We start from the raw sequence: 26,256 nt of genomic DNA, 5'->3' as shown, positions 1-26,256 counted from the left end.
TCAAAACGAGCAGATGGAAAGGTCGGCGCAAAAGTCTGAGATCTCTGGTGACGGCAAGGGCAAATGCGGTAAACATGGCCGGCTTCTCCGCAATGGAAACAAAGTGGACGGCGGTCGACGGCGCGCCACAAGTCCGTCTTACGAACAAATGGTCGACTGGTGGCCATCCTTTGCGACCAGGCTGCAGACGTTGGCGGAGCGTAGAACGACGATGTTTCCGTATGCGCATTGAGCTGTGGAGTCGGCGGCGGCGGCGGTGCAATGTACGCTGGAATCACCGGCTCGGGCGGCGGTGGAATGTACGATGGGATCACCGGCTGGTTGCAAGTATGAGCCAGAGGAGACGAGTTGTGCGACACTGGCGTTGGGCGACGGACGGCCGACGCATAGTTAACAGATCGCTGGTCTGGTAGCGATTCGGGCAAAGAAAATTCTTGCCTGACCTCGTGTCGTACAACTTCTGCAACCGAAGCCATTGCAGGTTCTTGCGGAGTCACAAGGAGGTTGCGGATCCCTTCACGAACAACCTCGCGGATGAGCTCACGTAGAGCACCCTCACAGCCGGCCGTCAGAGCAGAGACGCTGTTCGAGGCGTTGTTTGGTCGGTCGTAATAGCGGCACCGTTGCTGTAGTGCTCGCTCGATAGTTGTAGCCTCCTGGACAAATTCCGCAACGGTTGTCGGCGGGTTGCGAAGATGACCGGCAAAGAGTTGTTCTTTGACGCCTCGCATCAAATGTCGGAGTTTCTTGGCTTCAGGCAACTCAGGGTCAGCTCGTTGAAATAGGCGGGTCATGTCCTCCGCAAACATGGCGACACTCTCATTCGGTTTCTGTATACGCGACTCCATGAGTTGCTGAGCCGAATCGTGGCGGTCGTTGTTTCCGAAGGTGCTGCGAAGCTGCTGCCGAAATGCATCCCAAGAAGACAATCTGGCCTCGCGGTTCTCATGCCACGTACGAGCGCTGTCCGTTAGAGCAAAGTAGACGCGCGAGAGCTTCTGTTCTACGGTCCAAAGGTTTGCCTTGACGGCTCGCTCATACTGGTTTAACCAGTCTTCGACGTCTTCATAAACCTCTCCGTGGAAGGTCTCGGGAATCTGAGGCTGCTCAACAGTCACCTGTGAAGCGCCTCCAGTTGCCATTTCTGCAGACGGAGTCCTTGGCTGGAGAGGTTACAGGGGGATTGCCTCGGGACTGAGGCCTCGCTGTCGGCGACTGTAGCGGTGGGCAGGAGTATCCACTGCAGGAACAGGTCCCGGTGTCGAACTTGAAGTGACGGGTCCTGGAGGACTCCCGAGCATCAGACATAGAAGTCCAGCCCCTCCACCAGTGTCACAACGAGGAAATAACAAGATGCAGGACCACGTTGCGACGAGGAAAGACAAGTCTGTATTCAGATAACAAAAAGAGCAGACGCATCAACGTCGCCTTCCTCAGAGAGTCCACAGCTGCAACTCGTGCTGCTCGCTTCTTTGTCCTATGTCGTCCTGTCGGCTATTGATCGTGACAATATATTGTTACGGGGAGACGACAGAAGAAGGCTGTATTTACAGTATTGACACAATCACAGAGGTAGGGGTGACAACCAAGATGGCGAAAGCAGCAACGAACACGTCCTCCTCCTCTTCGTCCTCTAGGTAAGCCGCACATAACATTACCGGCCGGCGGTGAAAGCACCGACTCGGTGCGCCCAGGCAAGGACGGTCGCGAGGATGGTCGCTATACACACGCGTCGGTGGGTTCCGGTATGTGATAGGGCTTCAGACGGACAACGTGAACAATGTCGGTGCGGGGCTGACTCGACGAGGACGAAGACAATGGTTCGATTTCATACGTCACGTCGGTCACTTGGCGGCGTACACGATATGGTCCGGTGTACGGGAAGAGGAGCTTTTCAGAAAGCCCAATACGGCGTGCTGGTGACCAAAGGAGGACAAGAGATCATGAAGGAAGTGGGCGTTTCTGTGACGGCGATCGTAGCGAGATTGTTGGCCCGCTTGCGATTCGGTTAACTGAACTCGCGCAACTTGACGTGCATGGTCGGCGCGGGCAATAGCTTCTTGAGCGTACTCAGTAGGTGGGTACATGGAAGGCGGCATCATCGTGTCCATAGGCAACGCTGGATTTTGGCCGAATAACAGAAAGAAAGGCGAATAACCAGCCGTTGTGCCGGGACGTGTTATACGCGAATGTGACAAAAGGCAATGTCGTGTCCCAGTCTTGGTGGTCGGCCGACACGTACATCGCTAGCATGTCGGTAATGGTCCGGTTCATCCGCTCCGTCAAGCCATTCGTCTGTGGATGGTAGGCCGTGGTTAGCTTATATTTGGTCGAGCAAGACGTCAGGATGTCATTGATGACCCTGGAAAGAAACTGTCTGCCACGGTCATTCAAGAGCTGGCGCAGTGCGCCGTGTTGAAAGATGACGTTATGGAGTAAGAAGTCTGCTACGTCGGTCGCGCAGCTGGTTGGAAGTGCGCGAGTAATTGCAAACCGTGTAGCATAGTCCGTGGCAACGGCGATCCATCGATTTCCCGAGACAGACGTAGGAAACGGGACCAAACACGTCGAGGCCGATACGATGAAACGGCTCATATGAGATGTCGAGTGATTGAAGACGGCCAGCAGGCGCGAGTGTTGACTTCTTCCGGCGCTGACAAAGGTCGCACGAGGTCACGTAATGGCGTACCGACCTGTACATTCCTGGCCAGTAGAAACGACGGCGCGCACGATCGTAGGTTCGGGATAATCCGAGATGCCCCACTGTCGGCACATCATGAAGTTGGGCCAGAACAGTCGAACGAAGGTGTGCCGGAATCACAAGCAAGAGGTCAGGACCGTCAGGTATGAAACTGCCACGAAGCAAGGTGCCATCGCGTAGCACGAAGAGACGCAAGGAGGAGTCAGGAGTCGGTGAGTTGAGGCGGTCAATGATCTTGCGGAGAGTCGGGTCACGGCGTCGCTCAGCAGAGATGTTGAAGAGGTCAATAATTGCGAGCACAGATGGAATGGCATCGTTTGCCGAAGGTTCTGGTGGGTCTACAGGTTATCGAGACAGGCAGTCGGCGTCCTGATGCAAGCGGCCAGACTTGTAGACGACAGTGTACGTGTACTCTTGAAGTCGTAATGCCCAACGGCCAAGGCGACCAGTGGGATCCATGAGAGAAGACAGCCAGCAGAGGGCGTGGTGATCTCTGACAACGGTGAAGGGCCTGCCATACAGATAAGGACGAAATTTGCCGACGGCCCAAACAAGAGCGAGGCACTCTCTTTCTGTTATTGAATAATTTCGTTCAGCTGCGGAAGAAGGCGGCTGGCGTATGCAATAACGCAATCCTGAGCATGTTGAATTTGTCCGAGAACAGCGCCGATGCCATGACCACACACCTTGGTACGTACTTCGGTAGGTGCAGAGTCGTCGAAATGAGCCAACACAGGGGGCGATGTGAGTAGGTCGACGAGATGAGAAAAAGCCGACGCTTGGGCAGGACCCCAAGAGAAGGGGACGACCTTTTTAAGAAGGCATGTAGGGGCTGCTCAATCGCTGCAAAATTTTTAACAAAGCGGTGAAAATACCAGCATAGGCCAAAAAACGAGCGAACGTCCTTGGAAGAACGTGGAGTGGGGAAGTTCGTAACGGCGCGTATTTTTGCAGGGTCAGGCCGTGTACCCGCAGCGTCAACAAGATAGCCAAGCACGGTGATCTCGCGGCGGCCAAAGCGGCATTTTGAAGAGCTGAGCTTAGGACCTGCTGTGCGAAAGACTTGCGAAATCGCCGACAAGCGTTGTGAGTGGCTTGAGAACGTAGGTGAGAAAACGACGACATCGTCGAGGTAACAGAGGCATGTGGACCATTTGAAACCCCGAAGTAGGGAGTCCATCACGCGCTCAAATGTTGCGGGCGCGTAACAGAGCCCAAAGGGCATGACTTTAAACTGGTAGAGTCCATCCGGTGTATTAAAGGCCGTCTTCTCCCGATCATTTTCATCGACAGCGTTTTGCCAATAGCCTGAGCGAAGGTCTATGGAAGAAAAGTACCGTGCGCCATGAAGAGAATCAAGGGCGTCGTCTGTTCGCGGCAAAGGGTAGACGTCTTTCTTGGTGATCTTGTTAAGGTGCCGATAGTCGACGCAGAACCACCAGGTGTTGTCTTTCTTCTTTACAAGAACCACAGGGGACGCCCAAGTTAAGCTGAGGATAATAAAACTCTGCATATTGACTTTCAAATTAGCGCTTCCTTATAATATAGTTTCTGTGGTTCTTGCAAACTTATACTTTAAATTGTGCTTAAACTTGTGTGGCTTCAAAAAACACTGAAGTTTGAAAACAGTTATCTCTGAAAGACCATTTTTAATTTATTTATGAATGACTGATTCAAGTCGGAGATGTTGTCTACCAGGCTGCGTAAAAATTAATACATTGAGTTGCTAAAATGTTATAATGCCTCAAATGAGGCAAGCTAAGCCTAGCTTCCGTGCCATTATTTATATGCTGCAAATTAGATACAAGTCGTTCAAAATAATTTTGCGCGGTGTACTCGCAAAGCAGCTGTTTCAAAGCAACAAATACGCAGCCAGGTTGCATAGTGCGGCGGCTTTTGTCTTGTGATCAGCTGCTTGAGAAACTTGAAACAACCTTTAGTGATGGCCATTCCAGGCTGCAGGTGCTCACATTACGCCACTGCCATTTAAATTGCAGGTAAGCTCCACTTGTGTGTGAGAACAATGCTCAATGAGCGAATGAGATAGCAAATTGATCACTGTGGACAGTAAAAGCTGCTAATTGCCAACATTTGCCCACATTATGCAATGAGAACTGCGCCGGTAGTGAGCGCTCAGCTGCTTCAGTGCTGTGCTCATGTGTCCTTCCTCTCTCCTGAGGGTCTAAAAATAATTAGGTGCACTCTATCTGAAACTGGTGTTCTGCTTCTCATACCAGAACAATGGTTTCAGCCGGATGTTAAAAGAAATGTGTACGAGTCTTTTGCCTAATCAAAGTATTGCTTATACAATATTAAATTTTTGTGTGTCTGCAGACGTGATATTCAACACAAGCTGCATATTTATCACGATATTTTGCACCTTCTGACATAACAGCAAAGGAAGAAGCACATGCATGCTGTGCTGAACGCACTCACTGCAAATATACTGGCAGAGTTTTAGTTGCGTAATATTGACCTCGTTGGTAATCCACAGTTTATACTTTTCACAGTGATACACTTGTAATCTCATTCGCCCTCTGAGCGTCGTTTTCATGCACAAGCGGAGCTCGCCTGCAGCCTCTAGCGGCCATCGCTGTGGGTCGTCCACTCAAGCTTGCCTAGTGGCTGATCATAAGACAAAGCGTGCAACACTGTGAAACTTTGCAATAGTTGTTTTGTGATTATGTCACTTACAGTAACGCTGAACAACTTGTATCTAATTTGCAGCACATAACTAATGACGCGGCCACTTGGCCGTGTGGCCACATTCGGCGCAATATATCTTGTTAACAACTCATATAATGCATCATTCTTCTTTTTACACAGAATGGTAGACAACGTCCTCAACTTGGATCAGATTTCATAAAAAAATTAAATGGCCTTTTTTGAAAAGGCTATTCTCAAATTTCGGGGTTTTTAGTAAATCACATAAGTATAACAATGTGTGCAAAAACCACAGAAGCTATTTAAAATACAGCGCTAATGTTAACATCAATATGTACTGTGTTTTATTGTCCTCAGTTTAACTAGTCTAAAGCATAAATAAATCAGCCGTGGCAGCCGCATTTCGATGGAGGCGAAAGGCTACAACCCCGTGCACTTTGATTTAGGTGCATGTTAATAAATACCAGGTTATCAAAATTTTTTTTTGTATCTAATTTGCAGCACATAATAATGACGCGGCCACTTGGCCGTGTGGCCACATTCGGCGCATATACTGTGTTTTATTGTCCTCAGTTTAACTAGTCTAAAGCATAAATAAATCAGCCGTGGCAGCCGCATTTCGATGGAGGCGAAAGGCTACAACCCCGTGCACTTTGATTTAGGTGCATGTTAATAAATACCAGGTTATCAAAATTTCCGGAGCCTTCCACTACACCATATCGTAGTTTTGGAACATAAAACACCAAGAATTATTATTGCAGCAATAAATTGCTGAAATACTGGTATTTTTTGTCATTTACCATGTCAGTGATATTAAATACGAAGCATTTCTTAGCGAACTTCTGCGACTTTGAGCGTATCTATCTATCTATCTATCTATCTATCTATCTATCTATCTATCTATCTATCTATCTATCTATCTATCTATCTATCTATCTAGCCGCCTACGACTTTGTGCTCTCCTGGCCGTTTCGTTAATCGGATGTATACCAAAATTGGTGTGTCATAACATGGCCTATTACGAATATAAATGACAGGTCATATCATGAAAATCATGACACGCATGTCATGAACGGCATGATTTACATTCCACGGCCTTTGGGCTCCCTGGCGGTTCCGTTAATCGGATGTGTACCAAAATTAGTGTCATAACATGGCCTTATCACGAACATAAATGACAGGTCATATCATGAAAATCATGACACGCATGTCATGAACAGCAGGATTTACATTCCACGGCATTTGGGCTCTTGCGGCCGTTCCGTTAATTCCATATCAAAATTGGTACGGCGTGACAAGAGTTCATGACGAACATAATGACAGGTCCTAACATGGAAATCATGACGCGCATGTCATGTGCAGCATGATTTACATGACATGGTCTCGGGGCGCTCGCGGCCGTTTAAATGAAGGAATACATACGAAAACTGGTATGACGAGACATTTCTGTATGACGAACATAACTGACACGTGATAACATGAAAATCATGATGTGCATGTCATATATGACATGATTTACATGCCACGCTCATGGCGCACTCGCGGCCGTTTCGCTAGATTGATATACACCAAAATTGGTACTGTGCAATGTGACTTTATGAAGAACATGAATAACAGGTGGTAGCATGAAAACCATGACAACCATGACATGTATGTCATGATTTACATGCCACGCTCATGGTGCATTCGCGTCCGTTTCGCTTGCGTGATATACACCAAAATTGGTGTGACGCGACACGGCTGTATGACGAACGTAAGTGAGACGTGGTAGCATGAAAATCATGACATGCAAGTCATGTACGGCCTGATTTAAATGCCACGCTCATGATGCGCTAGCGGCAGTTTCAGTAGACTGATATACACCAAAATTGGTATTGCGCGATGTGACGGTGCGAAGAACATGAATGTCAGTTGGTAAGATGAAAACCATGAAATGCAATCATGTCTGTCATGATTTAATTTCCACGCTCATGATGCATTCGCGGCCGCTTCGCTAGCTCGATGTACACCAAAATTTGTATTGCGCGAAGCGACTGTATGACGAAGGTAAATGAGACGTGGTAACATGACAATCATCACATTCATGACATGCACGACATGATTTACATGTCATGCTCATGACGCACTCGTGCCGTTTCGCTTGCTTGACATACACCAAAATTGGTATAGCGCGACGCGACTGCATGACGAACGTAAATGATAGGTGGTAACATGGAAATCATGATATGCAGGTTATGTATGTCATGATTTACATGCCGCGCTCATTGTGCATTCCCGGCCGTTTCACTAGCTTGGTATACACCAAAATTGGTATTGCGCGACGCCACTGTATGACGAACGTAAATGAAAGGTGGTAACATGATAATCATGACATGCATGAAATGTACGAGATGATTTCCATGCCATGCTCATGGCACACTCGTGGCCGTTTCGCTAGATTGATATGCACCAAAATTGGTATTGCGCGATGTGACTGTATGAAGAACATGAATAACAAGTGGTAACATGAAAACTACGACATGCATGCCATGTATGTCATGACTTACATACCACGCTCATGGTGCATTCACGGCCGTTTCGATAGCTTGATATTGCCACGCCCACTTCTTGTCTTGTTTTGATGTATTCGGGTTTGACCGGCAGGGACGGTTATCAACGCTCGACGCTGTCCGCGAAGTAGTGTTCTAGAAGCGTCGCGATTGTAGTAGATCGGTTTGTTAAGATTGCGCCCCGCACGCGAATGTTCCAGTTTTGTCTAGAGATAACGCCGCCACCAGCGATATTGCTGGAAAGTTCGATAGCGCCTGTATAAAAGCCGACGCGCTTGATCGCTTGTCAGTTGATCGACGAACGACGCCCTGTTCGCCGCTATCATTGTACAGCGTGCATTGCTGTAGTTCTAGTTCTCATTTTCCGGCCACAAGTTCGGCCAAATAAACAGTTTCATCCTACAAACGCCGACTGCTGTGTTCGTCGACGTCACGACCACGTGACATCTGGTGGAGGTGCTGCTTCTTCCATGATCCGGACGCCCCCGCGAAGCGCTGACCCAAGCCCAAGCCGCGAGGAGGACGACGGCAAAGAAAACCCGGATCGTCGAACAAGCCGCAGGCAGAAGGGACTGCAGCCAGAGTACGGGCTCCTTCCCGAAAACACCAGGCAGCCCCAGGTCCCAACACCGACCGCAGCAACGATGACCGACCCCGTGCAGCCTGCGCCGATACTTCTCCGGCAGCCCAAGGAGCCGCCAACTTTCCGCGGGTCGTCATCCGAAGACCCGGAAACCTGGCTCGAGACCTTCGAAAGGGTCTCAGCGTTCAACAACTGGGACTCCGAGGACAAGCTGCGCCACGTATACTTTTACCTTGAAGACGCAGCAAGGACCTGGTTCGAGAATCGGGAGTCCACTCTTCGAACCTGGGACGCCTTTCGCAGCGCTTTCCTGGAGACGTTCACAAGCGTCGTCCGAAAGGAAAGGGCCGCAGCCTTGCTGGAGACACGGGTCCAACTTCCAAATGAAAGCGTGGCCATCTTTGCAGAGGAAATGACCCGGCTATTTCGCCACGCTGACCCTGCCATGCCCGAGGACAAGAAAGTCCGCTTCCTCATGCGAGGAGTAAAGGAACAGCTCTTCGCTGGACTTATGAGGAATCCGTCGAATACCGTCGAAGAATTTGTCTCCGAAGCAACAACAATCGAGAAAACGCTTGAGATGCGAACACGGCAATACAACCGCAGCTTCTCGACCACAAGCTACGCCAACGTTCAAGCGCTAGGATCCGCCGACCTGCGTGAGACGATTCGAGCAATCGTGCAAGAGGAGCTGCGAAAAATTCTACCTTCGTCGCAACCTCAAGTGGATTTCATCGCCGACGTCGTGCGCCAGGAGATCCAGCATTCACTCGGTGCGCCTCAGCTAGAAGAGCCGCAGCCGCAAGCTATGAGCTATGCTGCTGCAGCCCGCCGTCATGCTCCTCCTCCACGCCCACGCCGAGACGACACACCGCCGCAGTACCGTCGCCAGACGCCGCCAGCGACGCCCTACCGTCCACCTGTCGACCAGACGCCGCCGCCGCCACCGATGCCCTACCGCCCACCTGTCGGCCAGCGCTACACCCCGAGGAAGACCGATGTCTGGCGTGCCCCTGACAACCGCCCGCTCTGCTACCACTGCGGGGAGGCCGGCCACACGTACCGCCACTGCCAGTACCGTCAGATGGGGCTACGCGGATTCCCCGTCAACGCGCCGCGCCCGCAGCCAGGCGAACGGCCTCGCGACATCGACGACTACCTCACAGGCACACAGTGGCAAGAACGACGACCTTCCCGCTCACCGTCGCCCGGCCGCTACATGTCACCGCACCGCCGGCAGTACACTGGCCCAAGCCGGGGCCGGTCGTCTAGCCCGTATCCGGAAAACTAAGGGCAGCAACCGATGGAGGTGCGGTTGCTGAACGACGAAATGCTGAAGATCCTCCGCCGTCGACGACGAGACAGCGACGAAGTTCCGAGCCCCCGCCGCACGCCGAACGACGCCGACGTCCCGAAGACGAAACTTTGCGACCGGAAGAAGACCTGACGACGCAACGCGGAAGCAGCGGTGCTAACCGACGTAGCCGTGACCCGACGCCGCGACGTAACCGCAACGCAAGACGGCGGACTAGCGACCTCGACGTTCTGATCGACGGCCACAACGTCACCGCTCTCGTCGATACTGGAGCCGACTATTCCGTCATCAGTGGGCCGTTCGCAGCAAAGTTGAAGAAAGTTAGGACTGCTTGGGAAGGCCCCGAGATCCGTACCGCTGGAGGCCATCTAATAACGCCGATTGGTGTCTGCACCGCGAGAGTCACTATCAACAGCCGGACTTATCCTGCGAGCTTTGTAATCCTACAAAACTGCTCCAGGGATGTGATACTTGGAATGGACTTCCTAAGTGACCACGGCGCCGTCATCGACTTAAGAACCAAGTCGATAACCCTATCGTCGGAGAAAGCGACACCACCGGATACGAACCCATGTCAACATGCCCTGAACGTGCTCGAGGATCAAGTCACCATTCCTCCTAGATCCAGCATCATAATTCCCGTCGGCACCGAAACGGCTGAATGCATCGAAGGTGCCATCGAGAGCGATCAGGGTTTGCTGCTAGACCGTGACATTTGCGTCGCAAGAGGCATTGCTCGGCTGTATGAAGGGAAAGGAAGCGTGATGCTAACGAATTTCAGCCAGGAATACAGACACCTGAGCAGGGGCACGACGATTGCATACATCGAAGAAATCTTGGCCGTCAGCGATGCGTTTGCCTTTTCAGATTCTGACGAAGCTACGACGACGATCCCTGAGCCACCCTTCGACGTAAACCCAAGTCTTCCCGCTCGCCAACAGCAACAGCTTCGACGCCTTCTGCAGGAATACAGGGACTGTTTCTCGTCGTCGTCGCGGGTCCGACAAACGCCCCTTGCTAAGCACCGCATCATAACAGAAGAAAATGCTCGACCACTCCGTCAGAGTCCCTACCGAGTTTCGACGCGGGAACGGGAGGCCGTTAAGAAACAAGTCGATGAAATGCTACGCGACGACATCATCCAGCCGCCCAACAGCCCGTGGGCGTCTCCCGTGGTGTTAGTGAAGAAGAAGGATGGGACCCTACGTTTCTGCGTCGATTATCGTCGCCTGAACAAAATCACAAAGAAGGACGTATACCCTCTCCCACGGATAGACGACACCCTGGATCGACTCCACAACGCGAATTACTTTTCGTCGATGGACCTCAAGACCGGCTACTGGCAAATTGAAGTCGACGAGAGAGACCGAGAAAAGACCGCCTCTATAACGCCGGACGGCCTGTTCGAGTTCAAGGTCATGCCCTTCGGTCTTTGCTCGGCACCTGCGACTTTCCAACGAGTCATGGATACTGTATTAGCTGGCTTGAAGTGGCAGACTTGCCTTGTTTACTTGGACGACGTCGTTGTGTATTCCTCGAATTTCGACGAACACCTCCAGCAACTTCAATCCGTACTTCAAGCAATCAAGAACTCCGGGCTCACCCTGAAGCCAGAAAAGTGCCGCTTCGCGTACGAGGAGCTCTTGTTTCTGGGTCACGTGATCAGCAAGACTGGAGTGCTCCCAGACCCGCAGAAAACAGCTGCCATCGCCGCTTTCCCGCCACCCACCGACAAGAAGGCCGTGCGCCGATTTCTCGGCTTGTGCGCCTATTACAGACGCTTTGTCAAAGACTTTTCACGGATCGCCGAGCCACTAATGCAGCTCACGAAGACCGACGTCGAATTCAGGTGGCAAACAGCGCAAGTCGAAGCATTTCATGAACTGAAACGACGCCTGCAGACACCTCCGATACTTGCGCATTTCGACGAATACGCCGATACGGAGATTCACACCGATGCAAGCAGCATAGGACTCGGCGCCGTCCTTGTGCAGCGGGCGGGCGGACTGGAAAGGGTTATCAGTTATGCTAGCCGGTCGCTGTCTAAAGCAGAGGTCAACTATTCCACAACAGAAAAGGAGTGCCTCGCCATCATCTGGGCTACGTCAAAGTTTCACCCCTATCTCTACGGCAGGCCCTTCAAAGTTGTGAGCGACCATCACGCCTTGTGTTGGCTAGCTAACTTGAAGGACCCTTCAGGTCGCCTCGCACAGTGGAGCCTGAGACTTCAAGAATTTGACATTACTGTCGTGTACAAGTCCGGAAGGAAACACTCCGACGCCGACTGCTTGTCTCGTGCCCCCGTCGACCCACCAACGCCCGACGACCAGGATGATGACAGCTTCTTGGGAGCCATAAGTACCGAAGACTTCGCCGAACGACAGCGAGCCGACCCTGAACTGAAGGGTCTAGTGGAATACCTAGAGGGCAGGACCATCGTTGTCCCAAAAGTATTCAGGCGAGGATTGGCATCATTTTCTTTGAAAAACAACGTCCTCGTTAAGAAGAACTTCTCTCCGGCCCGAGCCAGCTACCTTATCGTTGTACCTTCGGGACTGCGACCAGAAATTTTGCATGCCCTGCACGACGACCCGACGGCTGGACACCTCGGACTTTCCCGAACGCTCGCACGAGTACACGAAAAGTACTACTGGCCGCGCCTTGCCGCCGACGTCACTCGCTACGTAAGGACGTGCCGAGACTGTCAGCGACGGAAGACACCGCCCACAAGACCAGCAGGCTTCCTTCAGCCGATCGAGCCTCCTCGGCGACCATTCCAGCAGATCGGGATGGACCTCCTGGGGCCGTTGCCAACGTCGACTTGCGGAAATAAATGGATCGTCGTGGCTACCGACTACCTCACCCGCTACGCCGAAACAAAAGCCCTGCCCAAAGGCAGTGCCGCTGAGGTAGCCAAGTTCTTCGTTGAGAGCATCGTCCTTCGACACGGCGCCCCAGAGGTTCTCATCACCGACAGAGGTACGGCGTTCACGGCTGACCTAACTCAGGCGATCTTGGAATACAGCCACACAAGCCATCGCCGCACCACCGCGTACCACCCACAGACCAACGGCCTCACCGAGCGTCTAAATAAGACCATCGCCGACATGCTGGCCATGTACGTCGACGTCGAACACAAGACGTGGGACGCCATCCTTCCGTACGTGACCTTCGCGTACAACACGGCCGTACAGGAAACGACGCAGATGACGCCATACAAGTTGGTCTACGGACGGAGCCCGGCAACGACGCTCGACGCCATGCTACCAAACGTGACCGACGAGGAAAACATCGACGTGACCACCTACCTACAGCGCGCCGAAGAAGCACGACAGCTCGCCCGCCTACGGATAAAGAACCAGCAGACGACTGACAGCCGCCGCTACAACCTTCGACGACGCCACATGGAATACCAACCCGGTGACCGTGTATGGGTATGGACGCCAATACGCCGACGAGGACTTAGTGAGAAGCTTCTTCGACGATACTTCGGACCGTACAGGGTACTTCGACGCCTCGGCGCACTCGGCTATGAGGTTGCTCCTGACGGCATTACGAACTCTCAGCAGCGCCGTGCGCGACCTGAAGTCGTCCATGTCGTGCGCCTTAAGCCGTTTTTTGCGCGTTAGCGAGCCTGGGGACTCTATTTTTTCCTTCGTTATTGTAATTTATTTGTGTATGCACTTGTTTTGTTTTGTTTTTTTCTCTTCTATGTTCTTTCATAAGCATCGGGACGATGCTTTTTCAGAGGGGGGCAATGCCACGCTCACTTCTTGTCTTGTTTTGATGTATTCGGGTTTGACCTGCAGGGACGGTTATCAACGCTCGACGCTGTCCGCGAAGTAGTGTTCTAGAAGCGTCGCGATTGTAGTAGATCGGTTTGTTAAGATTGCGCCCCGCACGCGAATGTTCCAGTTTTGTCTAGAGACAACGCCGCCACCAGCGATATTGCTGGAAAGTTCGATAGCCCCTGTATAAAAGCCGACGCGCTTGATCGCTTGCCAGTTGATCGACGGACGACGCCCTGTTCGCCGCTATCATTGTACAGCGTGCATTGCTGTAGTTCTAGTTCTCATTTTCCGGCCACAAGTTCGGCCAAATAAACAGTTTCATCCTACAAACGCCGACTGCTGTGTTCGTCGACGTCACGACCACGTGACGTCGACGACACCAAAACTGGTATTGCGCGAGGAGACTGTATGATGAACATTAGCAACCGGTGGTAACATGAAAAACCATAATATTCATGTCACGTATGGCATGATTTACCTGCTCTACTCATCGTGCACTGGCGGCCATTTCGCTCCTTTGATATACACCAAAATTGGTATTGCGCGATGTGACTGTATGACAAACATAAATGACGTCTTGACATGCGAATCATGTTATGCATGTCATGTACGGTATGATTTACATGCCACTGTCATGGTGCGCTTCTGGCCGTTTTGTTAACGTGATATATACCAAAATTGGTATGGCATGACACGAGTGCGTGATGAACATAAACGACAGGTGATGCATTTATATACCAGAATATGCGTTTCATTGCCATAGTGTACACTAGATTGTGCATGCATTCGTGCATGGCAAACATGCGATATATGGTGGACTAGATGCCATGGCATGAATGATTTCATTTGGCTCAAAGACAAACAAGGCGATGTATGCAGCTCTTTGCTGGCTGCTTCGCATTACATCGATTCCCACAGTGCGTGGGATCTGCCGAATTTTTTTCCTCAAACACCCGTCAACAAAAAAAAGAAGTACAACACTCATAAGATAGAATTTTAGTTGTTCTTTGATTGGAGTAAATATCTGATCAAGAAATTTACAGTTTTTTTTTTTGCTAAGTGCTGGAATTACGAAATTGGCAGGAAAGTGATTTTTGGGGGGCCAAAATTTGCATGTTTCTAACCGAACCAAATTTTTTTCGCAAGACTAACCTTGAAGTAATTGTTCTGGGTGTAAAACCCCTGGAGTAAGTTTTAATAAAATCAGTAAGGGTGAACGGGACCTCGTGGCCATTCTTATTAAACAAAGTTATTCTTTTATCTCGTGGGTACCTTCAGTTTCTTATGTTTCGTCAGCTTCATGTTGATCGGCTAGAAGGATACCATAATGATAAAACATTCCGTAGTTGTGTGGGGTCAATTCAACAAAAAGTTTTAGTTATTGTTAGTTTGGAGCATGCTTGTATTGTTATGTTTTCGCAAGAAATTTGAAAGGGCGAAGTGCTGGCCGGCCTCTACAATGTTCGGTTAGTGATTTTCACACTCTTGTAATTGGGTTTAGGTCCATGCTATCCTATGCTGTCAAAATTAATCGAGAGCTCACCAATGCAGCGTGCCTCATCCTCATGTCATTGTGGCACTTAAAACCACGAAATTTAAGAACTCAATTGTAATAGTGTCTGAGAATCAAATACACAGGTTTACTGACTTTGATAGAATGGAGGAGTTATTCAAGGTATCATGCACCTCTCAAGAGTTGTTTGATACAGTAAACTTCAAGACAATTGTTACAGATGGCAGTCTTATAAAAAGTGCATCACAAGATGTGTATCAGTGACTGTGGAGTGAACATTAAAGACTGCCAAGGGCATCACTGAAGCTTCCGTTCTACTGTAACGTATTGCAAGAGGAGAAACACAACCACTGGTTTATTGTGGGCAAACTTGTGCCCACGAAAGTAGGCCCGAAAGTGAAAAAGTCCGCTAGAGCGTTCCACACAGGTTTCTCTTCCTGAGCACACTTCTCCGAAACCTCGCAGGCCGGCGCCACTGTCTCATGCCCATGAATGAGGGGCATGCACCATGCTCCCACAAGAAGAACGAGCAGGCACGAGACATTGTAGAGGCTTACACCGCGGCTTGCTCGTTCTCTTGGTAGAAATCTTATTGGAAGCAGCATGCGGCAATATTTTAAGTTCGTTTTCTGAGCACAACACTTATACACTTATCAGCTTCGGGTTCAGTGAAACAGGGCTGGAAGAGTTGAAGTTAGTGCTCTTTTCTGACCAGCTAATGGAACTAACCGACAGCCAACATGAGCATCCCTCACACTTTGTAGGCATCTCATTCCTAACGATCTCATGTTCACAGGTCCTATAATTAATGCGCATGCCTCTACACCTGATACATTACATGCCGTATGATGAAGTGATTTGGTAATGATGCCCACTCTTTAGAAAATAAAGCTCCAGTGTGTGTCTTCACAGGCACTCAGATTTTGCTTCCGTGATTGGTGCATGCATACTCAAGGTTATTTAAGATGGCTTGAGAAAAGAGTGTGCCACACTGACCTCTGCTGTTTTGATAAAATAGATATGACGCAGAAAGGACGGGGACAAGGGGAAGACAGGAACTGACAAACTCGAGCGCCACCTTCCAACTGTTTATTAACAGAAACCAGGCTGATTTTTGCATGCTGCCGAATAAGGTAACCTCATTGCAGATATCGTAACCTGGATGAAATAACAAATCATCAGCCAGTGATCTGACAGATTCGAAAGATATGCACCGGAAACGGCGTTGACCTGAGCTGTAAAATTATGCCCGCACATTAGAACACGTGCCCATTACAAGGTCAATTTGAGCGATAGGCAAAAGAGGCAGCGCACAACCTAAACTCAATATATCTACAAGTTATGTTTCAAGAACATCACTTCTTTGTCCCTTAATTTTAGTAATGGTGCGCTAATGCACTGACTGCCTGCATTTTTATCAGGAACGTTTTATTGTCTCCCTTTCAGTGCAGCTACTTGCTCTCCTAAGAAATGTGATTTCACTGAAGTGTGGCACACAACCATAGCGCTTGCAGTGGCTGCCAAGTGCCCGCTCATGTTGCTGCTGACCGCCAAACACTGCTCTCTTGCACGATCGTTGATACACCGGTCTGTTTGTCCATTTATATACCCTACCGAAGCTTAGGGGGGTGTATATCCTACCGCAGCTTTTGCCGTTTGACAGCGCACATTCTAAGCTAATTAAGAGAGGAACAGCTATCACATGCCTCAATTGAGCCTAAATGAAGCCATGTGAGCACCATCTTTTTACAGGATTTAATCATCAAATTAGCAGACTGAAAGACGCTCGATTTCCTCCCTCCGTTATTACAGGTGTGTGTGAAAGCCTCTTGCAAAAGCTGGAACGTGGTAATAAAATGCAGGAGCCAAAAGAAAAAATGAGTACGCGCAGCCAGATACAGTGCGCGCATTGTGTTCTCCACTCCATGCAAAGTGGGCATGATTTGCCCTTTGATGTGAAATAAGCAGCCAGCTGCATGCTCCAAGAAGCGCGCTATGCGACACACTGAATGTGTCGGCAATGTGATCTACAATATTCCCCTAAGCTGCAGTAGGGTATACGTCAAACAAGGGGCCGGTGTTTCGACGATCCTGCAAGAGAGTATTGCTTGGCGGTCAGCAACAACATGGGCGTACATTTGGCACGTCGCTGCGAGCACTGTGGTTGTGTGCCATACTTCAGCCAAACCACATTTCTAAGGAGAGCAAGCCGTCGCACTGAAAGGGAGACAATTGAGGCGTTCCTAATAAAAAGGCAGGCAGTCAGCGCGTTAGCGCACGATCACTAGATTCAAGGGACAAAAAAGTGATATTCTTGAAACATAGCTTGTAAACGTGTGTTTAGGTTGTGCGCTGCCTCATTTGCCTATTACTCTGATTAATCCTGTAATGGACACGTGTTCTAGTGTGCTGGCATGATTTTACAGCTCAGGTCAGTGCAGTTTCCGGTGCATGTCTTTTGAGTCTGTTGGATCACTGGCTCATGATGATTAGTTAGTTCATCCATGTTACGGTATCTGTAATGAGGTTGCTTTGTTCGGCAGCGTGTATGAACCAGTGTGGTTTATTGTAATGAACAGTTGGAAGTCGGCGCCTGAGTTTCACTTCGCGTGTCTTCACTTCGCCCCCTTCCTTTTTGCGCCATACCTATTTGTCTCAGGTAATGAACCAACTAGCTCAACGACGAGTTCTGTTGCACCGTTATAAATTTTGCTATACCTTATCGTACGACACAAATTCGAACTGCTTGTACAGTGCTTTGTCAACAAGCTTCAATTCTCATTTGTTTGTTTTAGAAATTAGCATCTGACCTCATCGCACACCACGACCTCTGAGTTCAATTAGTGTCCATAGTCAGTAATGAACCAATTTTAAATACTCTTTCAGTAAAATGATAACTTTTGATGCTTGTTTTTTTTAACTCTGCTGGTCCCCATGCTGCGTGATTCTGGCTCAATGAGCACTTCTAAATTTAACGCGTTTTTTGTTGCAAAACAGATTTAGTTGTCCCCGACACTTGCCAGATCTAATAGAATTTTCTCATTCAAATAAAACATGGATACCAGACATGCCCAGCCAACCTTATCTAAACAGACTGTACTTTTGTCAAAGGGTTCGTACAGGTCCTTGAAAACACTTGAATTTGAAAAGCGCATTTTCAAGGCTCTTTAAGGTCCTGGAGTTGTATTATGTCCTCGAAAACTCTTGAATTTCGGGACCAGTGCAGTCTAAAGTCCACAGTGCGACCTACTTTTTGCTGTAGATTAGCATTCATGCAGCAAACATTGCATTTCGGCAACAGTACATCGTGCGAGTTTGCATGTATATTCTGTTTCTTCACATGCCTTGACCTATAGGGCTGACGCGCTGGAGTTTTGAGTACTGTGGCGGAGCCTGGTGGCGTGCGCCGAAGTTGCTTGGGTAGTCAAAAATGGACGCCGACCGGCGAGTTACGCAGTTCTCAGTTGCTTTGAGCGTTTTAGTTAATTTTGCGCCTAGTTTTCAGGCTCAAAAAGTGCTTAAAACGTACGCAGGAACTTGTCCGCTATGCCTGCAGAGTCTGACATGTTTGACGAGCGATCCCTGCTTCAACAAACCGTGCCGAAAGCAGGTCGTCCGGGCGACGGCTCTGAGCAGCGCGCGGTCCCGAAGCGCGGTCGCCGCCGTTATTGTTGCGTGGTTAATTGCCTCGAACATGGGGGTAAGGATTTTAATGTGCGGTTTTACTGGTTCCCCTGAAAGCCGTACGAAGTGGAGCGACGGAACCGCTGGATACGTGCCGTCCGACGCGTGAAGTGAGTACGCGAGCAAAATGTGGTTTGCAACGTAACGTGCTGATTACTTTTCGTACGCGCGTGCACGCGTTTATATATGTATATATTCCCTGTGTGCAGTCCAGACGGCACGCCGTGCCTGCCGACGGCGATCACGAGGATATGCAGCCGGCATTTCGTGGGAAACGAGAAAAACGATGCCATGAGTCACCCTGCGTATGTGCCTACGATTTTTCCGGCTGCTTCCAGCGGCCGGCTGTAAACATTGCGCGCCGTCGCTTCTCGACCGCCACCGCATGCTGACAGAATTTGACGAATTCCCTAGAAGCAAATGTTGAAAATTGCGACCGTGCATGGGGAAAAAGTGTGTTTGCGACTGAATGCGGCAGAAAACGGCACACGGCGCGAATGCGCTCATTCGGGACGCCGACGGCTAGCCTTCGTCACTGGACCTTTCTTGATTCCGTTTCGTCGTGTAATGCAAATCATTTCGGCTTTTTTAACAGCAATCTTTTCGTTTATGCACTGTCGCTAATCGCGCGAGCATGCCTCGTAAAACTGAACTCGAGTTCAACGTTGTATGAGATTCGCTGCACTTGCGAGTTGCAGCGCGCCGAAATGGTTCCTTCAATCTCCTGCACGTCGTAAACATACTTGACGTTGACGAGCTTCTTGCGTTTACGCAGATTGCTTGGCCTGAAGAACTCAGCCACGCCAGAAATTGGCCGAGATTCAAAGCGCAGCACAACCGACAGCGGCGGCTCCATTGCGCATCTGAGCTTAGTGCTGCATGCGGCCGCCAGTCTGACTACTCGAAACCAACGAACTTATCGTAGGGGGCGCTTTTTAGCACCGTTTTCGCAGCGCCGCCTGGGCAGCCAGTCAGGCCTATCGTTCATTTCACTCCTCACCTGTCAATTCATCTTATCTCGCTTTCTCTCTCTCAACTTATCTCCTTACGACTTCACTCTTGTCTCCTGCGTTTATGCTGCTTTTTTTTTTTCCTGACAAGAGCGGTGCATGTGTTTAGTACACCGTAATGATGTCAAGCCTTGCTAATTCTAGAGAAGCCTCGGCACCTGTCCTGAACATTTATTTGCTGTGTGTTGGGAACTACTTTAGATGGCGTCAATGCTAGACTTTTCTGCAGTATAATAATACAGTTAAAACTCTTTAAGAAAACCGGATTTTATGTAGTTCCAAATCTATGTAAAAAATTTGCATTCCCCAGCAGGTACTCGTAAGGTTCAACGTTGTTGTCAACCCAAATTACTCAAACTAACATAGAACCAAAACCGATTTAACAAAGTTTTTCTGAAATAAGTTAGTCAAAAAAGTGCTAATTTCTTTCTATTTTTTACGCAGATTGCTTTTTTACTAGAAGTGCAGGCACTAACGCTGTTGCATTAAAACGTCTGTCACCCATAGTCACGAGCCTGGCTTTATTTTGACAAGGTTACATGCCACCCACTTGCACGGAACAGTGGCCTCAACAGTTGCGCTGTTTCGTACCAGATATTGCAACAAGGTGGTGGTGGTTTATTGTTCGTGACAATGTACCCACAGGAACCCTGCTGTGTGCTTTTGTTATATCACGATTTATGTGATAGATGACACCGATCGTCTCCTCGCAACTTTCTTGCTTGTCCTGCTCACATTATCACTGCATTCCTTCTCCCCGTTTGTATTTTGGCTGCATGTCATATTTTACGTGACTGTCTACCTGGCCTGCATAGCCTGGATCATAGTGAGGCTCAATGTTCGGTACACCTGAATAGTGGTTTCACAAGAGCATGCGTGGGTTTGCGGCGAAAACAGTGCCATGGTAGATTTTGGGTCTCTCTGTGTTACAACTTTGGGTTTCGAAGAAAGACCCCTTTCTCGATTTTACAAACTTCCTCGATTAACAAAGTAGTTTGAGCGTGGTGATGGCTTCGTTAGATTGAGTTTCAACTGTATATGTATAAGTGCGATAAATTTATCCATAATTTGAAACATTGTTATAGTTAAAAAATCTCCTGGTTTGTATGCGACTTCTAAGTTTTTGAAAAGTATGTGACAGGCCTTTGAATATTCTTGAATTTTCTCCTTGGAACCTTGTACGCGCCCTGATTTTTGTTGTTTTAAATATTTCTTTGGTTCAGCACTATTGCCATTAAAGGATATGTTTTGCTAAATAGCATTGCCTTTTTTATTCAATTGCAGGAACAAGCCCTGCTTACCCCATGCCTGGTGCGGAAACAGGCGCGTAGCCAGGATTTTTTTTGGGGGGGGGGGGGGGGGGCTGAAATTCACTACGCCTACCAGGTGGCTTTCAAGAACTTTTCAGTTCTCTGTTTCGGCGTCTATTATTATGGTTACATAGCTTCCGGCGAATAGTGTTAAACTAGACTAAAATTGCCATTCTGCATCGTGCAAATCCGCGCACGTGATGCGTGCACAGACACCTTGTTCAAGCAATACGTTACGCGACTACATTTCAGTGCAGTTGCTTGCTTCATGACAACGTGTACATTAATATGAGGTTGTATGCTACCAACGAGAAAATGACAGACTGCAATAAAGATTTTCTGTTTCGTTGTTTTTATTTGATACGCAAGAAATAAAATATACATTTCGTGCATGCAACTGTTCTGTAGGTCCGTACATGAGCATCGAACGTAAGGTGAATTGGGCTCATTGGGCACTGTGAACATGAACCTGCAGGTACCTGATGCGTAGCACCTGTTTCACCTTTAAAAATGCATACGAGGGAAGATGCGTACAAGCAATTCTATCATACAAGCAATAATCTCGCACGACTACCAACGTAAAACACCCTCACGAACATCATCATTATGCAAGAGAGGGGGACTGAGAGCACGGCTATTTTCTGCATATTTACAACAATAACTGAAACATTTTTTTTTCTCACACCTTACATCAGATGTCAGTTAAGCAGTGCAATCAGAATTGCTCGATAAATCTAGACGTCGTAAAGGAGAAGATCACGCTCATAAAATAACTAGAAAGCCATATTTCAAGCATTCACAACGTTCTTAAGGGCTTTACAGCCAAGTTGGTGAGGGGAGGCGGTAAGGATAACAAATTAAGCTTCGGAAAATGAATGGAAGCGGAAATACAATACAATATACAAAGCGGAAACGCAAATAGTTATGTGCCACGAAAAGATGCAATATACACATACAGAAACTGGGTACTAAAGCTGTCCATTAAGACAGACAACTGAGAGAGAAAAAAACAACATAACACTTGACAATTCAAACCGCTAGTAAAGCGTAAACTCGAAGAAAATCTATAATCTGGAATATATGTTACTCCTGACGAAAAAATACAAAATATGTGTAGATGGTTTTTCTTAGAGGTAATGACAATATTTGATAAACAGACACTTGTATAACAGTACATCATCTAAAATAGCTCACAAAACATGGCAGCACAAGGATTTACAATCAGCACAACATATGTCTGCACAAAGATCCTACATTTAAAAATTGCAATAAGTCTGACAGTTCTTTTTATTAAAGTATTTGCAGAGTACGCGTGCTATCTCCAATGAGAACTTAAAGAACAAAGCCCAAACGACGGGGAGTCTTCGCGAAGCGATCAATAACATCACTGTGGCTAATGTTTACATCCCTGTGAGAGTAGAGGAGCGCTAGGCCGACCAGGCGCTCTTCGGACATTGTAGAGCGCAGATAGATTTTTAGCCTCCTTAAACTGGAGAACAACCTTTCTGCTGTGGCGGTGGTTAGAGGGAGTGTTACCAGCACTTGCAGCAACTTATGAATGCTAGGATAAAAAGTTCTGTTGCAGTGAAGAAGGGAATCAAGCCCGGTGCTAGGGCGTAGGCTTGGTGCTGTTGCCTCCCACTTCGTCCACAAGAGCTCAAATTGACCCAGAGATGAAATCTCATCCACATCCTCGGCAAACGCAAGCATTAGTTCATTTGCCTCCCTGAGGCGGAACTCATGTGATGGTGGAACTGTTGCAGGAATCAATACACGAAAGCTTTCAATTAATGACCTGTGCTTCGCAAAACGCTGGTCTAACTGAGAAAGTATAAAATCAATGAAAGGTATGGAGACGGATTTGCGGAAATATTCGTCTGCACTTTCTGCCGGAGCATTTCCGCGATGTTGTTGTTTGCGGCTTGTTCGCGGCCTAGCTATTTCGACGTTGTACTGGTCTGCACACTCTTGAGCCTTGGAGAATACATTTCCAAAGAACGCTTCGGAGTTTGTTCTATAATTCTGAATGGTGCGTTGCACAACATCGATGTGCTCAATGGCCGAGCACATGCCTGCGTTCTTTGCCTGGAGTTTTCTCGATAAAGGCAAAGTCACTGCCAGCACATGCTCTGCGACATGGAGGCCTACAATGAATAATGGTGACAGCAATGCACACATCAGGTTCTTGGCCTGGGCTGCGTTCTCGGGGCTCCCAGTTGATTTAATTTCAGTAAGCGCTGCAATGACAGGGTCAAAGAGGCAAACAAAAGAAAGAAGCGCGTCATGTTTCTCGACCCAGCGGGTCTCGCACAATCCGAGAAGCCGCTTGCGCCTAGACTCAGAACGCATATCAGCACTCTTTTCACGCAGGACGTTTGATCGGCTTGCGGACTTTCGGAAAATTTTCGCAGTCTCGTTTACTGTTCCGAAGCAATTTCTAATGTCCGCTACAGAACAGGCAGCGCAAAGCACTAGGTTTAAACTGTGCCTGGCACAGTGCGTGTACAGCGCATTCGGGTACTTCTCGCGAACTGCAATTTGCACACCATTTGCTTTTCCAGCCATCGAACTGGCGCCATCGTAACCCTGCCCGCGAAGGTTGGTCATGCCAATCCCAATGCTTACTAAAAATTTTATGATTTCCGCTGCAAGGTTGCGGCCGCTTTTTACGGGAACAAAACCCAAAAACACTTCCTCAATCTGGTTGCTTTCCTTGTCCAAGCAGCGGGCACATATTGTAAGCTGTTCAATACTAGCAACATCTGTTGTTTCATCCGCGAGTACAGAAAAGCAACCTGCATTGGTAATTTTTGCAACGACGTTCTCTCTTACGCGAGTTCCGCAGATTTTAATTATCTCATTCTGAACTGTCGTACTTAAATATGAGGCGTTGCTGGAGCAGTTCTCAATCTGTTCCTTAAGGCTGCTGTCACCGCAACCAGTCCGCAAACGTAGCAATGCTCTGAAGTTGCCTTCATTTTCTGATGGGACTGTGCTGAGATCTAATGGTCCGCTGTCATTGTGGCCACGAAGGGACAGGCCTTGTCTTCCACAAAAAATTTTTGTGTCGACTATAGGGGCCATTCGCTTACTGTTTTCATTTATCTGCAACACTCTGCCGCTATCGATCTTGTCAACCACACTACGCGCACCACTAGAGAATGCTTTTATGAAACAATCAGCTGCCAGTTGACTTTCCCGATGGTGCCCCGTTTTCTGGTGAGACTCAAATATTTCTAATGCGTGATTCCAGTTTTGGCAAGGTCTGGACTTCAGGGCGGCAACATACTACACAAACACGACGAAATGTACCCTCACATACCGCGGAATAGCCGACCCATGGGTGTTTGTCGAGCAATGCCAGCTGAAACTTCCGCTTCTGTTTTGAGTCGTTGAGTACAACTTGTGGATTCTATCGGGACGCCAGGGGGATACGAGGAGCTGGTACTTGACATCATCATCAATTTTGTTTGCACTTTGGTAAAGCATAATGTCCAGATTACTGTACTTATTTCTTCCTTGTTCTGAAATAGTTTCAATATTCTCCGTTCAGTTTCACATGGCTGGTGCATAATATAGTACAACTATACCTTGAGCAGGCCCTTGGTCTTCTTGAAGGCGTGTGCCGTCCGTATCTGTGTGGGGCTGGCATTCTCCTCAGTTCTAGGAGACGTCCCTGGATAAGGTAGATCAAGTCATTGCAATATTTACCGTTATATGTCATATCGAAATGAAAAATCATGAAAAAAAATCCCACCATCTCCCGCTAAAGGGGACCATGAGGCGATGCGAAGCAGTGTTTCGGCATGTAGAGCCCGCGTTCTAGAGGTGGAGTGGTGTGGGGGAAAGGGGAGAGGGGAAGTGGAGAGGAGGAGGGGAGAGGGCGAGGGGAAAGGGAAAGAGAAGGGGAGAGGGGATATGAAAGAAGTTGAGAGGGGGGAGAAGGAAGGGGAGAGGGGGAAGGGAGAGGGGAAGTGGAGAGGGTTTGCGCATGCGCAGTAAGGGTGGTCACGCCGCACACCACCACCACCACCGGATTGAACTCCGCCATAAGATGCGTCACATCTAAAAAATAGTAATGCAAAGAGAGCATGTTCTGAGCAGTCTCTAGCAAAGTCTCGATGAGTTTGGAATTAAGAAACACTGGCGCCCATCAGAGGGCGTGTCGTCTGTGGCGTATCGCCGACATTTATTCGTCAAGCCTGACTGAGCGTTGAAATAACGAAACTCTCGCACAGAAAAAAACTTCCATGGATGGGAAATAAGAGTTGAAGAAAAAAATCTATTTGAAGAACACATTCGTTTCCTCGCAACCAGTGCAATCGTCATTCACCTGCACACGCTGCTCGCATGATGATAAGTTTAAAATAATTTGCAACGGCGTTCGCTCGTTGGCATGAAACGCGTTAAGAATATTTTCGACATGAAAAGTCGCACGCTCTCTCACAGCGGACAGCTACTTCTTGGTGCACAGGGCTTGTAAAGGCATAAACTAAAAATGCCGCGATGGTAAATACATTTTTGTTGAAACTTTTTATGTGTGCTGCGGCTTACTGATAAACAGTGAAAGACCATTCCCAGATTTGTGCACCGGTAAGCGTAAAGACCTTTCATATATTTTGTAGCGATGGTCTCCTTACCCAGGGCTACCTATTCGCTACATTATGGGCGCTTCTTTTAACTATTGTCCCCAATAGATTTCCAGGATGAGCGTAGACTCGTCTGTGACTGTGATTCTAAGCAGTTGCAGATATATACCCGTTCTGAGTATTATTAATCACCGTTTTTGACCAACGTCTTGCATTATAATAAAATGTATTCCTCTTGAATGTTATATTGAAGACGTGGCATAAATTATAAATTTCTGGACTAGGAGGTCGACACTTGACATTTATACAATGACTTCTTGTAAACAACATGGAGGGTTCACTTAAATATGAAAAAAAATCACATATGATACACATAGTTCAGCTCAGGTGCATTGTAATCTGACTCCATCGTCGCAAGACATAAGTTAGGTAACATAAAATGATAAAATGAAGAAAACTACTTACCATTCAAGTCCTCACTGGTGTGTTCGCGCTTCGAGGAAGAACTTCCCCAGAAGTAGGAGAGCCGCTTCTGCCCTTGAGGCAT

At 48.4% G+C, this 26,256-nt stretch overlaps 1 protein-coding gene across 1 annotated transcript; it reads right to left on the bottom strand.

Annotated features, from left to right (window-relative positions):
• LOC119400564 (arp2/3 complex-activating protein rickA-like) lies at nt 1-26,256 on the bottom strand. The gene is made up of 4 exons (XM_037667624.1): nt 26,175-26,256; nt 24,711-24,796; nt 143-902; nt 1-44 (listed from the first exon to the last, which is right to left on the bottom strand). Exons 1-4 carry the CDS (start codon nt 26,254-26,256, stop codon nt 1-3), a joined length of 972 nt encoding a protein of 323 aa, XP_037523552.1.

Source organism: Rhipicephalus sanguineus, chromosome 7, assembly GCF_013339695.2.
Source record: "Rhipicephalus sanguineus isolate Rsan-2018 chromosome 7, BIME_Rsan_1.4, whole genome shotgun sequence".
NCBI lineage: Eukaryota > Metazoa > Arthropoda > Arachnida > Ixodida > Ixodidae > Rhipicephalus > Rhipicephalus sanguineus.
Note: the sequence above shows the minus strand (reverse complement) of the source record. Positions and strands in the feature narration are given on the sequence as shown.

Excerpts from the sequence above, each read along its gene's own strand:
- LOC119400564 (XM_037667624.1), bottom strand. The coding sequence starts at position 26,256 with ATGCCTCAAGGGCAGAAGCGGCTCTCCTACTTCTGGGGAAGTTCTTCC. Across the intron at positions 24,797-26,174 it reads CACCAGTGAGGACTTGAATG|GGACGTCTCCTAGAACTGAG; the intron begins GTAAGTAGTTTT and ends TACCTTATCCAG. Across the intron at positions 45-142 it reads CACCAGTCGACCATTTGTTC|AGATCTCAGACTTTTGCGCC; the intron begins GTAAGACGGACT and ends TGCCGTCACCAG.